Source organism: Prionailurus bengalensis, chromosome C2 (assembly GCF_016509475.1).
Source record: "Prionailurus bengalensis isolate Pbe53 chromosome C2, Fcat_Pben_1.1_paternal_pri, whole genome shotgun sequence".
NCBI classification, from domain to species: Eukaryota; Metazoa; Chordata; class Mammalia; order Carnivora; family Felidae; genus Prionailurus; species Prionailurus bengalensis.
In genome coordinates this window covers 158,672,514-158,687,414 of record NC_057350.1, presented here as the reverse complement: position 1 = coordinate 158,687,414, position 14,901 = coordinate 158,672,514, and the positions used below count along the sequence as shown (strand labels likewise).

At 43.0% G+C, this 14,901-nt stretch overlaps 1 protein-coding gene and 1 non-coding gene across 8 annotated transcripts in view; both read left to right on the top strand.

The window, feature by feature from the left end:
• ANO10 (anoctamin 10) overlaps positions 1-14,901 on the top strand; it is a 220,056-nt gene that overhangs the window by 67,279 nt on the left and 137,876 nt on the right. For all 7 annotated transcript variants that reach the window (XR_006299575.1, XM_043595922.1, XM_043595923.1 and 4 more), the window contains one exon: positions 674-802. Coding sequence is in view for 6 of the 7 variants with exons in the window: in XM_043595922.1 (XP_043451857.1) it covers positions 674-802 (129 nt within the window). In the remaining variant the exon portion in view is untranslated. The remainder of the gene's footprint in view (positions 1-673; positions 803-14,901) is intronic.
• TRNAQ-UUG lies at positions 6,880-6,967 on the top strand. Its single transcript has one exon. It is a non-coding gene; the product is annotated as a tRNA-Gln (tRNA).

Below are 14,901 nucleotides of genomic sequence, written 5' to 3'. Positions count from 1 at the left end.
GCGGTTGGGTCACTCGGCAGGGATCAAGGTTGTGCACGAAAAGGAAGAGCGACCGAGCAGTGGTCACGTTTCCGCAGTCGGTACTCTGTAGTGGGCTCTGGGAGACTCCTCCACGGGGCCGTGGGTCAGTCTGTTCAGTAGCTCGGTGGGGCACGTGTGTTTTTCCGAAGTCTCCTGGGCGAATGCCACTCGAAAAGGATCACGATAGCTGGTGCCTCTGGTGTAGCCGGACCAGCTGTGGTCTGTAATGTGGCAGAGTAAGACAGTCACAAAAAAATTCCATTTGAAATCATACTAACAGTTTTCGAATGTGAAACATTTTTTCTGGTGGCCCCACCTTAGATTCCCTTTAGGTACGAGCAGGGTAACTTGAACAGCATCCTCCTCTCGGACGTTTTCCAAATTCTCAGGCCCCTGGCCACCTCCAGCTGGGAAGGTAGAACATAGTGCTTTGGATATTCCAGCCATAAATATTGAAAACGCCTTGCAACGGCCTGACTTTTTTAAGCCGAAGAAAATCACAGCATTATAGAGAAAAAGTTTTAAATGTACTTGGGATATTTGGAACGAGGGAAAGGCTTTTTCTTTGATTTTATGTGATACAAAAAAAGGCTGAGGAAGTATGGAAGAGGTCATTGTGGTTTTTAATTTCACATTTTTTTTTTCCTTTTAGTTGGCTTTTGAAACAATGAGTGTTATATCTGTGGTCACTAACTGTGCTCTAATTGGAATGTCACCACAAGTGAATGCCCTCTTTCCAGAGTCAAAATTGGACCTCGTTTTGATTGTGGTAGCCGTGGAGGTAAGTGAAACTTCCAACGTATTTTAAATAGTCTCCACGCAGACGCCTCTGTTTAAGCAGAGATGACCTACAGACAGCAGTGGTATCCCTGACTGTCCGTGACTGGCAGTTTAACGACACAGATTTCCTGGTAAGAAGGCGAGGTAGTTCAGGTGACGGACAGACACGCATTTCTGGTTGCTGCCCAGTTCGCAGAGACCATCGCCGGGGCGGGCTTGGGAAGGTGGTTCTTCCTGTTGCGCTGACCTGTCCGGTGCTGCGTGGAGAACTTCCGTATGAAATAGAATTCTGCAGATTTGACGTTTTTTTAGCCTCTTCTGTCATTTCTACGTTCTTCCGCAAATGGATCCTAAGAAATGCTTTTTGATAACGACTTAAATCTCGTTAGCAACAGGTGTGGAATTCATTGTGAAACTCTAGAACACCCAGATGTGATATGTATCAGGAAGGCGCATAATAACCGTGCATACGAAGTTCAAGGAGGCTGGCTGGCTGTACTTTTTAGGTTTTCATTTTGTTTATGGTGGTTCCGAATATGGATTACTGTAACATCTTGAAAATTCAGCACTGACCAATTGCAAATGGACGCATTCGCAGGAATTTTTTTATTGCTAGTGCTTACTGTGACCTTTCATTTTTAGATACTTTAGAAATAGAGCAGTTGTGAACATTTAATCCCGCAGAATTTAGCAGGACTGTAAGGCGGTGGTTCGTGTACCTAAGGCCTCAGGACCGAGGGCCAACCAGCAGTCAGAGTGTGAACTTGTGCCTTTCCAGGAGTGGCTGAAGAAACGGATTCTGCTTTGCTGTGTTTATCTTTCTGTGTATTTAATAGGAATCTGTGTTCGTGGCGGATGTTCTATGCAGAATATGCGTTTTGGAGAATGATTTTAGACAGCAGTGACTAGGAGGGAAAGGGGACGGCTCCAGCAGAGAAAAGTAGGTCTGCTTTGAATTGTGAGAGTTGAATAGGATTTTGGAGAGCTATTTATTTGCAAGGCTGGTTTCTCACCTGTGTAAGTGAGAGATCAAGACAGAGGCGTCTTAGACGGCCCGCTGCCCAGGCTCATGGCGTACCTTCCATTTAGGATGTGGCCTTTAAGTTTGTGGGTCTGGGATCTTGTCTTTGCCAGTACACGCAGAGCTAATTAGGCTTTTGGGACTGACCGACGCTTAAAACTAATGAGACTCACAAAGGACTGACCAGAATGCCAGGCAGTTAACTTACCATAAGGAGATACTTTTCCAATGACGGTAACAGTTGGTGTTAAAGTTAAAGTGGAATTGGTTTATTAGAAGATTTCTTGGTAAATTGGGAGCCAGAACAAGAGGAGTATGAAAGTCTTGAGAGACATGGAAGGACCTGAAAACCGTCCCCTCCCCCAAATCGAGCAGAGCTCTGCCGTGAGCCACATCTGGGGGTTCTGTTGCCAGCTTCTGAGCGATGCGGGACGTGTTCACTGCCCGCTTCTTGATTTTGCCTTCGCTTTCTCCAGGTTTCTGGCTGGTCCAGAGTTCTGTGTATCCCCAATGCTACTTTCTTCTTTTGTATTTGCTGATGTCTTAACATCAGATATTTGGGGCCTGGTTCTTCTCACTTAATTTGGGAGATATCCTGGTCTACAGGAGCATTCTGCAGATGGCACCCAGGAATTTGCTGGCCTGCGTGGGGTGGGCCGCAGTATTTCTGTGGTGTTCGGCTAGAGCATCTAAAAGTTCTGTCTTGCTGGGCCGCCCCTGTGCTGGCCCTTTGGCTAGAGAACAGGCTTGTCTTGGGACTTTTTTTTTTGTCTGTGCCCGTTGGCATTTGTACTTGCCCTTCCTCAGCACTTAGTCTAGGACGTATACCTGGGGTCCTTAGGGTACTGGGGTCTGTGCTGAGTCAGCCTTCTTTCTACCTTTCAGAGTTTCCTTGTGTTTATTTTGTATGTCATGTCCATGGTCTTTGGTTGTTCTTAGCAGGAGGAGTAGTGAAAAGTACTTCTGTTCCATCCTTCCAGAAGCAGAAGTCCTCACTCTGTTAATTAATCTTTTTGTTGTTTTTTTTTCCTTTTTTCTTTCCTCTTTTGCTTAGGACCAAAGTCCTTTCTTTGGGCCTGGCTAGCACACTTTTATTCCTTATGTCTCAGCTGAGATGTCACTGGTCTCCCAGGCTTTTCCGATTCTTCCATCTCTGCTGGATCTCTTCTGTTAGCCTATCTTGAAGCCTCCATGGCCCTCCCTCATGGAGATTATCCCGTTTATATGCCTGGCGCTTCCTGATAGGCGTGTTTATGTCATGTCTGTCTCTCCCATGCACTGTTGGTTTCTTAAGACCAGGGATGGGGTCTACTTTTCCATCTAGTAAATAAGAGTACTCACATGAACAGTGATGGTAGGTATACAGTTCAGTGCTGTGAATGTGGAATGAATAAATTAAGCTATTAAAAAAGAAAATGGACATTCTTTCTTTCTTTTTTTTTAATTTCAAAACACAGAATGGGGGTGCCTGGGTAGTTCAGTTGGTGAAGCATCCCACTTCTGCTCAGGTCACGATCTCACAGTTTGTGAGTTCAAGCCCTGCATTGGGCTCTGTGCTGATAGCTCAGAGCCTGGGGCCTGCTTCGGATTCTGCGTCTCCCTCTCTCTGTGCCCCTCCCCTGCTCGTGTTCTGTCTCTCTCAAAAATAAATAAACTGAAAAAAAATAAATCAAAAGAAAAAGAAAAAATGGGTATTATTCTTTTCTGATAAACTTATATTCGGTATTAATTGTATGACTGTATTTGTTTATAACGTTTTCTGAGTTCTACTTACAGAACACAAAGTGGCAAGTGCTCTTTTTTTTTTATTCCTTAATTATACACAGTCACTATTGAGAGCTACTATGTATATGATACTGAATCTGGTGCGAAGGAAAGACAAAGCTGTCTTTTTATTTTTGTCCTCAAGAGCTCTGCTTCTTAATGTAGCTGAGAAGATGTGCACATTTTACACATACGCGCACGCACACGCACGTGTCCACATACATACACTATAGCTTAGTACATCTACCTACTAAGAGACGCAACTAGGCAGAATAAATGATATGTCAGGTGACTGGTCTGTGGTGACGTGGAGGAGAAGATCATCACGACTGTCATCCAAAGACAGGGGACCCTTTGTGGTCTTCTCTTCTTTGGTGAGTTCTGAGAAGGCTTGGATGTGAGTTAATCCCGACTTCCTCTGTGCTAGTGGAGACTTCCCACTCTGAATTCTAGCCCAGGTAGAATCTGCTCCTAGGATGTAAGTTGGGGATGCCTGGCAACCTGAGGGGTGGAAGGCCAAAGCTCAGCCACGGGCTGTCTCAGCCACCGACTTTAGAGTCAGTCATGACACGGAAGAAACGTGTTTTTCAGCTGAAAATTCTTCCCCGTAGGCCAGAATGCCAGCAGTTTTGGGCTGTTTCATTGCCAGCTAGACTTATACCTCTAAACAAGAAGTATTTCCTTTGGTTACCAAGATTAAATCCTTATAATAGTGATTATTTTGGTGTGTTCTGTTTTTTTTTTTTTTTTAATGAGCTAACTCATAGAAATGTTACCAATATTTGTTGATACAGAGATCCTTACTAACACTGAGATCACCCAGAGTTAAGTCACAGGGTGAAGGAGTGTAAGGGGGTTGTAACTACATGTATACAGCTTCCTCATCTTTGGTTTTTATTGTGGTGAAGTAAACATCGGAAATTTACCGTTTTAACCTCTTCAGAAATTTAATTGTGGTAAAAAAAAAAAAGCCCCACATAATATGAAATGTACCCTTTTAACCACTTTTAATTGTACAGTTCAAGGCAGTAACTGAAACTCTTGTATCTGTTAAACACTAAGTGCCCATTCCCCCCTCTCCAGCCCCTGGTAACCACCATTCTCCTTTCCGTTCTTGTGAATTTGATTACTCTAGGAATCTCACATAACAGAATCATCCAATATCTGTCCTCTTGTGTCATAAGGTCTTCAGGGTTCATGTGTGTTATAGGATATGTTAAAATTCCCTTCCTTTTCAAGACTGCATGATATTCCCGTGGATGTATATACCACATCTTACTTACCCATTCGTCAGTCGATGGCCACTTGGGTTGCTTCCGCATTTTGGCTGTTGTGAATAATATTGCTGTGAACGTGGATGTACCAATATCTCTTTGAGTCCCTGTTTCACTTCTTTAGAGTCCATAGCCAGAAACAGAATTTCTGGATTATGTGGTAATTCTGTTTAATTTTTTGAAGAAACACAACACCATTTTCCATAGCAGCTGAACCGTTTTTACATTCCCGCCAGCAAGGCACAAGCATTTATTCAGTTTCTCCACATCTTTGCCAACATTTGTTATTTTCTGTTGTTTGTTTGTTTAATAATGGTCATCCTAATGGGTGTGAGGTAATACCTCATTATAGTTTTGATTTCCCTGACAAGCAGTGATGTTGAACATCTTTTCATGTGCTTTTGGCCGTTTGAATATCATCTGTTCAATTTCCTCACCCGCTCTTTTTTTTAGTGGCCTTTCGCTTATTTGTTGACTTGTAGGAGTTCTTTATACGTGCTGGATATCGATCTCTTGTTAGAGACGTGACTCGAGAATGTTTTTTCTAATTCTGGGGGCTACCTTTTTACTCTGTTGGTACTACCCTCTTAATGCATAGAAGTCCAGTTTTTTCTACTTGTTTCTTTTGTTGCCTGTGCCTTTGGTGTCATATCCAAGAAATCGTTGCCAAGTCTAATGTCATGAAGCTTTTGCCCTTTCTTAGGAGTTTTATAGTGTTGGGTCCTAAGTTTAGGTCTCTGATCCATTTTGAGTTAAGTTTTTCTACAGTGTGAGGTAAGGGTCCAACTTCGTTCTTTTGCCTGAGGACATCCAGTGTTCCCAGCACCCCGTTGAAAAGACTGTCTTTTCCCCAGTGAATGGTGTTGCCATCCTTGCTGGAAATCACTTGACCATAAAAGTGAGGGTTTATTTCTGGCCTCTTAATTAATTTCCATTGGTCTATATGTCTGGTTTTTTTTAAACCGCTTTATTGATGTGTGATTGACATACAAAAAGCTGTATGTGTTTAATATATATAACTTGATGAATTTGGTGATAAGTATCTTTCTGTCTTTATGCCAGTACCACATTGCTTTTAGCACTATAGCTTTGTAGTAGGTTTTCAAGTCAGCAAGTGTGAGACTCCCCACTTTGTTCTTTTTCAAGGCTGTAAAAGATTGTTTTGGCTATTTGAGGGTGTGTTTGCTTTAAGGTGCTTGTAGTAACTGTAGCTATTTACTGATTTTTTGGAAACTATTGATCAAAAGTTGAGTTATATTGGCACAGATTGGTATTAAAATAAGTCTTCCCTTTGTACCAAAGTAGTATATTTGAGGATTTGCTGTTTTTATTTTATTGACTTTCTACCTATTGAGAGGACCCCAGCTTTGTTTTCTAAATTGAAAATTTTGTGTGTCAGGACAAAATCTAGCTCAGAGAAAGTGTTAGAAATAACCCAAAAATTAGTAAGTTAGCTAGTTTTATTCTAGTGTTGCTGAGACCTGAGCTGAATGCCATCTGGTCTTGTAATGAATCCAAAAAGTAGAAAGTTTAATATAAATTAGAAAGTATACGTTTTTGGTTTATTACCATGTAAGTCTGCAAAATGCTACTGAAATTACAATTCAGAATGTTAGAGAGAGTTCATTAAAACCATCCGTGGATCAGATTAGCAATGTTTCTAAGATATTTCCTTTGATCTGTAGATAGGTTTTCAAATAAGGAAGTAAAATCTTAATATTATACTTACTTTCTTGTTTTTTCCTGAAATCTAGATAGTGTCAGTTTTAATTACTGAATTTAAAACAGTGTTTTGCTAGTAGCACATTAAATTAATAGCATGCTGTACTTAACATATATTCATCCATGGCCCCTAAAAGAATAGAAATTTCACTAATTCGAAACCTAGTAAATAAGCCATATGTGTATTTAAATTTTTGTGTAAATTTTTAACATCTTGATGGAAATAGCAGTTTAAGGTATTTTATCTTAAAGCTATTTTCTCCAAATTAAGTAATATCTAAAATATATTTATGGGGTGCCTGGGTGGCTCAGTTGGTTAAAGTGTCTGACTTTGGCTCAGGTCATGATCTTACGGTCCGTGGGGGTTCGAGCCCCACCTCAGGCTTTGTGCTGACAACTCAGAGCCTGGAGCCTGGTTCGGATTCTGTGTCTCCCTCTCTCTTCCTCTTCCCAGCTTATGCTCTCTCTGTCTCTGTCTCTGTCTCTCTCTCTCTCTCAATAGTGAATAAATAAACTTAAAAAAATGACAAAATGTATTCATGTAAAAAGAAAAAAAGAATTTGTTAAAACAAAGGAGACTTAGAAAATTTAACAGTTTTATAAAGTTGGAGTTGAGAGTTAGTATTGTCACAGTTTAAATTGTAGATGAATTTGATTGTTTCAGTAGTAACGCCAGGGAACTTTAATTTTTATTTAAATTTTTTATTCAGGTTTTTTTTTTTTAAGCTTGACATAGTAGAGCATAAAATTCAATAAAAGGCAAAAATGATCATTATGCTTGGTAACACAGGGTCATATGTCACAACTTTTGTGTATTTACTGCCATCTAGCGTTTCCTTTAAAAACTAAGGACACTTGAACGCTATTTTATTTGTAAAATGTTACAGAAATTTGTTATAGGCTGATCAAGAGAATAGCCTACCAATGTATGAAACCATGTGAAAATTCCATTTTTTAGGTTAAAAATATCCAAAACCTGGTGGTGTTAGAGTCCAACCCATAAGATTAAATCAATGTCCAAATAATGTATTTTAAAAATAAGCATTATCTTCACTTTTGAGGCAAAGTTAATTTCTTTATTTGATGTAATTTCAAGCAAAGGATCACTGCTTTAAGTGAGGGATTACACTTGGGGCGGCTGGCTGGCTCAGTCGATAGAGCACACAACGCCTAATCTCACGGTCGTGAGTTTGAGCCCCACGTTGGGCATGGAACCTACTAAGCAGAAACCAGGGAAAAACAATGAGAAATTACACAAAGGTCTCTAATTCCTAAGAAAATAGAAAGGACTTGAATTCTGTAAACAGCCTGTGTTCGATGATCTCTCATTTTAGCATTAAATGCATTCACAGTCCTCTTTTCGTTCTGAACTTGGCAAGATGCACCAGTTACACATTCTGAATGCTAACAATTCTCCCACTAAACGCTATTTTTTTCCTAAGGTGAAAGTGCGTTGACTCTTCACCCTAGAAGTTGCATTACATTTCTAATGTTTAGGTCCTGGTGCCCAGCAAGCCAGTTCCACCATGCATATTTAATCGGTAGTTAAAAAAAATATCGCTTCATTGCACTTTCTTAAATTAAAAAAAGAAAAAAGAAGTTATGTGATTTTTTTTTTTTCTGGAGCTGCTTAGAAACAGAACTGATTCTCGTCAGCTTGTAATGACCAAGGATGTCTTCTGGGAATGGACAGAGGCCTTTGGGTTCTTTTATGCCCTAACTCGCGGAGTTTATTTTTCTGTTAAAAAAAAAATGGTTTCAGACTTCAAGAAAAGCTGCAAGTGTAATACAGGTAATCTTTATGTTTATTTTTTATTTACAGGATTCGCTCATTTGTAACATTTTTCCACGTGAGTGCTCGCTCTCTCTCGATTCATTTATGTTTAGTCTCTATGTAGGAATACATGTGGGTGCTTCCAGGTATGGAGATTCTGTCCCTCTCCTGCCCCTTCATGCGTCATGGCCCCGGGCCAGTCACCTCCTCTCGTGAGACCGTTTCCCTGACCGCCGATTGAAACTAGTACGGCTTCTCTTCCAGGGACACCACGAGGAGGAGAAGTAACACATGTGTGACAAGTGTCTGCATTGTGCCGATGCTTGATAAATGCAGGTCTCGCTGCCCCTCTTCCAGACGAGCTATAGACACGCTGTGCATGTGAAGCTCCCCCTCTGCACTTGGCAGAGGCGCAGGGGTGAGAGCTGTGGTTCTAACTGGCTCCGCAGCGGCAGAGTGAAGCTGTCGTTGTCTCTACTGTCGTTGTGGCCATTACTTGCTCAGCGGGCAGTGTAGCCGCGTGGAAGTCGCTTGGGTGTCAGAGCCTGGAGGCAGCTGCGTTAGGACCTCGGCTCTTCCTCTTCCTCTCTGTGTGCCTCAGTTTGCTCAGATGTAAAAGTGAGGGATGCCAGCTCTGACCCGAAGGAGGAAGCGAAAAAGTGGTTAGCAGTGAACATCGACACCGTTGTTAGGGGTTCATACCTTAGCAGCTAAAGCCCTTGTGCCTCCCTCAGCTCGGAGCTACCTTGCCCTTGGCTTTGTTCCCCAGGGTAACTCGAATTGGTTTCTCGGTCAGATGTTAGTCTGCCTCTCTTGCGTTTCCCTCCTGTGACGTGACTCCATTCTTTTCCTCTTCCCGCTCCCACTCCCACTCCTCAGTCCGGCCCCCCTTCCCGCCCATTATCGCACCAGGTCTTGCTGATTCTGACGTCCGAACATCTGTCCAGTCTCCCTTTCCTGTGACCGGTGGCGTGGCTTGAGTTCAGGCTTTCACCATTTCTCGTCTGGACTTGTTTTTAAAACAACTTCATGGATGTCATTCACACACCATCCAGTTCCCTCGTTTCAACCTCACATCCCCCCGTTCTCACCTACCCTTTCACGGCAGATCGTCGCCGGCCTCCTCGCTTTATGCCCTCATCTGCCCCATGCTCTCTCCTTCTGGAGTGGTTGTTCCAAAACACGGTACTGATCCTATGTCTCCTCTACAGCAGCCCTTAACGCAAACCTCCGTGGCTTACAAAGGAGCAGTGCCTTGGTTGAATCTCAGAGTCTTTTCCACTGTCCTTTCCCCGCCCCCCGCTGTCCCAGTTCACACTCGGGACATCCCAGAGCCTTTCCTGTGAATGAATAAATGGCATTAGCATTTCCTAAAACCAGAGGACAGTGATGTGTCTCTTCCACCAGACCGAGTTTCCTGGGAGCATTGGCAAGAATAGGCATGCAGTAAACATTCAGTAACTGAGCAATTTCCACTGAATTGCCCTTACTCTTTGTTTTCAAATGATTAAGCAGTTGCTCATTAAATGTATGTAGTCATGTATAGTTGTTTTTTCAGTGAGTATATGGTTAGTGGGAACTGTTTAAGAATTAATTTCTTAATTAGTGGGGCACCTGGGTGGCTCAGTCATTTGAGCATCGGACTCTTGAATCTGGCTCAAGTCATGATCTCATGCTACATGGGTTCGAGCTCTGCCTCAGGCTCTGTGCTGACAGCTTGTGGAGCCGGCTTGATATTCTCTCTCTGCCCCTCCTGCCCACGCTTTCTCTCTCTCTCAAAATAAAAGCTTAAAAAAAAAAAGAATTAATTTCAACTTTATGATTAAAGACTTTGTTGTATTTTGGGGAGGTATACTAACAAAACCCTTAGGTAAAATATTAAAATTATTTCTAAGAAAGTGAGCTGAATTAGGCAGTATGACACAGGGGTTCAGCACATGGCCTCTGGGTTCAAATCCTGGCTTCACCACTGATGAGCTATCTATCTTTGAGTGAGTTTAGTACCTACAGTTATTCTGAGGATTAAATGAGCAAATATACACGGCATGCTTACTATAGTGCCTGGCAAGATGAAGTAGTCAGTATTTGTTAGTTGTTACTGTTGTTTCAGAAAAAAAATCTGTTCTCATAGAAGTCTCTCTACCTTATTGAAAGGACTGATTAAACTCTGAGAATTCGATTAAAAAGCTTGATTATAAAGGAACCCACAACCAAATGAACTATTTTCATTTGGTACCACTTCTGAACGTCGGAGCATGTATCGGGCTCCTAGCAGGGCAAAGAAGGTTTTTGACTTTTGGATTAGGGTACTTTTGAATGGAATTATTGAGTTGGGTTTTGTCTTCCCTTTATTTCTGTGATAATCATGGTAATTTTCTGGTCTTTCTGTAGGCTGTCGCCCTCTTCAGTTTGTATCCAAATAAAACATGGCTCTGCGTTCTTTGAATGGGGTGGGAGTAATTAAAGATCGTCAAGGCACATTCTTTCATTGAACGCATATTTATTGTGTGCCTAAAACATGCCAGATATTACTAAGGTACCGCCCTGGCTTTAGCAGTTTTTCCAGACAGGATCTTCCAGGACATGGAATGGATCACGATTCAACAGAAGGCCTGTTTTCTGGCCTCCCAGGTGGCCCAGCTCTCCCTCCCCTCCCGACGGGGCCTGGACTGGCACAGGCACCCCCAGCCCGCTGGGAGGGGGCCATGGCGACAGCGTCCCCTCACTGAGACGAGTGCACACCAAGAGGCATTTCGTTTCCGGATCTGTTTAATGTGTGGCATTCTTGTTAGCGTAATTGGCATAATTTAATGAAATGGAATGAAAACTGATGAAATGTGTGTGCTAAAACAGAGAGAGCCGTCATTTCTGTGAAAACCTTTGGAAAGACTCCATAAAGACAAGTTACTATCAGATTGGATAAAGATGAGGCAATTATAAAAGATTAGGGACAAATCATAAAACGATGGACAGCGTCCAGGTTCTGTTTTCACTCTGCTCCTCGTGTGTCTTTAAGTTTTCCTTCTTCTTTAAAGAAAACAATCCTGAAGCTCTTCAGCGTTGCCTAATGGGTGTTATTTATGCATGGGAGACTGAGAAACTCCGTCGCTGGATCCTACTCAAAGGAAAGGTCTTGGCCCTACGTTAAAATATTTGCAAATAAATCATACTTTAAAAGGTTTGCCAAAGTAAAACGTGAATGATACGCATTTTTGTGATTCCTCGTTTTACCTACTTTGTTGATTAACTGAGGAATTACTACCGCCTGAGTGAGTTTCTTCTGTCCTTGGGGAACGTGGCATTAGGGGCGTGGCTCAGAAGTTTGTCCCTTAGCGCGAAGACGTGTTTTGTTGAAGAACCCAGTGTCTCCCAAATTGTTGGTTGGGACATCACCTATTTAAATATGAGCTTACAAATTACTTTGTATTCTTCTAAGGTATTACAGTGGTTAAGCTAACTCGAGTCTTGTCCTAGAAAGTTTAGTAAAAGCAAGCCTCACACTTCTGAAAGAGATCAGATTGTATTAAGAATAGCGTTGTTTTCAGAAAAGAATTGTTCAAGGATTAAGAGTTAGAAAAATCAACAGTTTCTCTATACTTTTAAGGCACAATTTAAATGCCTGGCTGCATTATTTTCTTTAAGTGAAACCTCAGAACATGGTATATATCCATACTCAAACGTGGGCACTCCAATTCCAAAAACAACTGGAATGACTTGGTTATTTGTCTCTGAGAACTGTTATTCTGCTGTGCTCTCGGTGACGCTCCCAAGGCCTCTGCCAACTACCTGCTCCCTCTAATATGTCCTGTGCTCCCTGCTCTCATGCACGGACCCGCCAAGTGCACTGGCCTTCTGTAGGACTTACCTGCTAGTCTCCTCCTTGTGTGACAGTGATCTTCTGTTTCAGATGCATGAATCAGCCGAAAGCCAAACTTGCCCCCTTTCTCCATTTTTCTGTTTTATCTTTTGGGGGATGGTGTGACGAGAAAGCAAAATACATTCGAAATGCTTTCAAAATGTTTTCAATTTTTCCCCCGAGGGTGGGAAGCAAGTTTTGCTTCAGAACGCGGAAGGACGCATTAAGAACATATGACTACCAGTGTTTATAGTATTGGATGCAGTGTTGAGAAGTTCCAAATCCAGAGGGAACCCATTGGGTAGGCCTTGTGTGGCAGGGGACCTCTTGGAGGAAGAGGGAGACATTGGGCTGCCCCAGAAGCACGTGTGAGCCTGGGAATGGTAAAAGCTGAGACCGAATGGGTTTCTCAGGGAGGGTGAAGAGCATGAATTGGGGATGAGGGATAAAATGGGGAGAGGGTGCCCGGGTGGCTCAGTCGGTTGAGCATCTGACTTCGGCTCAGGTCATGACCTCACGGTTCGTGAGTTCGAGCCGCACGTCAGGCTCTGTGCTGACAGCCCGGAGCCTGAAGCCTGCTTTGGATTCTGTGCCTCCCTCTCTCTCTATGCCCCTCCCCTGCTCGTGCCCCCCACCCTCTTAAAAATAAATAAACATGAAAAAAAAATTTTTTAAAAGAAGTGTGGGGAAACTGATAGAGGGCCCAGCGCTCACGGTGAAAAGATGACATTCCATTCCATTTCATTCCAAGGGGTCTCTTCTGACACGCCCAGGGGAAAACTGCAGTAATCATTTATCCTCACTGATGTAACTCTCCTCGGTGACGCCAGTGACAGGTAAACCTGAATAGGTTGGAGCCTCTAGTCCTCCTGTGACTCCAGGGAGTTAGCCCCTCGTGGGACTCTGCGGGGGGCCGCAGTGGGTTTGTTTCTGTGAAGCCTGGCCCCATGCTTGTAGACGGTGTGGCTGTCCTCCACACTGCCCCACAGCCTGCCCTCCTCTGCCTCAGTGCCTTCTTGCTGTTTCCACATCGGTCCCGACCGCTGGAGTGCGCCCAGCCTTCTTTCCCATCATTCCGTCCACCTTGCCTCTTCAGTGTCTGCCGTCCTGCTGGCTGGGTCTCAGTTCTGTGTGCCCGCATGCTTGGTTTGTTTTTTTTGCAGAAATACAAAATGCTTGTTCTTCAGGTTTTCCTTCTGTGCTTTCACATGGCTTGTTTTGCTTCCATTTAAAACACAGCTTCTGAGTTTCTAGGCCACACTGGAAATGCAGAGAAGATAAATGGCACTCTTGCTCTCTAAGAAGGCTTGGGCCCCCAGGCAGAGCATTTCAATACTCATTTTTGATGTCTCTCTTCTTGTTTTTTCGCTCAGTTAAAATCGTGCCTTTAAATTCACGTTTATCACCACGTAGACCCTGTTTAATAACCCGTTTCCTCTAGGAAGGTTTTCCCACTTTAGCAGTACCCCCGTCCCAAAATGTTGTCTTAGTACTCTAGGTCCGATCCTGCTTCAGGAAACACTTACCTGCTTCTTGCATTGGAATTTTGTTTCAAAAATTGGGCCAGGCTTCAATATCACATTCTTAGTATTATCGGCGTTGATAGACTAATTGGATTAGGTGAAATGGTGTCAGTTTGCCCAGCTCATAATGCCTCTAGTTTTTTTGTTTTGTTTTGTTGTCACTTCTGTTTTCCCTCTGCCTCACCCACCTTTAGTCTGTAACTTAAAAGCTGCAGAGGTTTAGAGGGACTTTAGTTTCTTCTGTAGTCCCCCAGGGTGCCATGTTGCAAACACTGGATTAAATTGGAAGCCGTGTGACAGTGTTTTATGGACTCCAGGGTGCTTATGAATATAAGATGTGAATATTACCACTGTCATTTCTTCCTAATCAGTGAAATGTGTTCCTAATCCCATTCTGCTATGTTACTAAAAATGGACTATTTCCGAAGAGGTTAAGAACCACGAAAAGGAAAGATTTTGAACGTTATAAGAAAATTTCTTGCATCCTTTAGTTACAAACACTTATCTTCCAGCTGAAGGAATAGAAATGCCATGTTTCACGTATACACACATAATGTGTGTGTGTGCGTATGTGTGTGTGTGTGTGTGTGTGTGTGTGTGTGTGTGTGTGAAATGATATACCTAATCTGAGCCTGTAGATCAAGTTTCTCCTCTGGCAGCTCGAGCATGAGGTGGAAGATGAGCCGCAGAATGGAAAGATGTGACCATGGCATGCTGCTTGCTGTCAGTGGTCCCCAGCTGTGACCATTTCTACAAGTTCAAGGGAGGATTCAGTGCTTCCATTTCAGGTTCATTGTAGCACGCCATGGAGAAGCTAATTGGCACCATCTGTGCGAATGACTGAGTCTGTAATGTGGTCACTGGTGCACAAAGAACTCAGGTTGAAGGAGTATTTCACGGCAAAAAGGTGGTGGGGTTGGAGCAGAAAGAATACAGTCGATTAATATTCTTTTGTAATGATCATTCTTTTGTAATGATCAGAAAAGCAGCCACAGGAGGAAAGAACAGCTCTCCGATAGGTCACCAGTATCCTTCCAACTGAGAGTTTAGGGAAGACACGTGAGCACGTCTATGGGGACAGCTCGCTGCGCTGCCTTTGCCGCTAGATTTGTCCGATGCGTCCGTTCTCAAACGTGGGCATTTAAATTTACTGAGCGTGGGCGCCC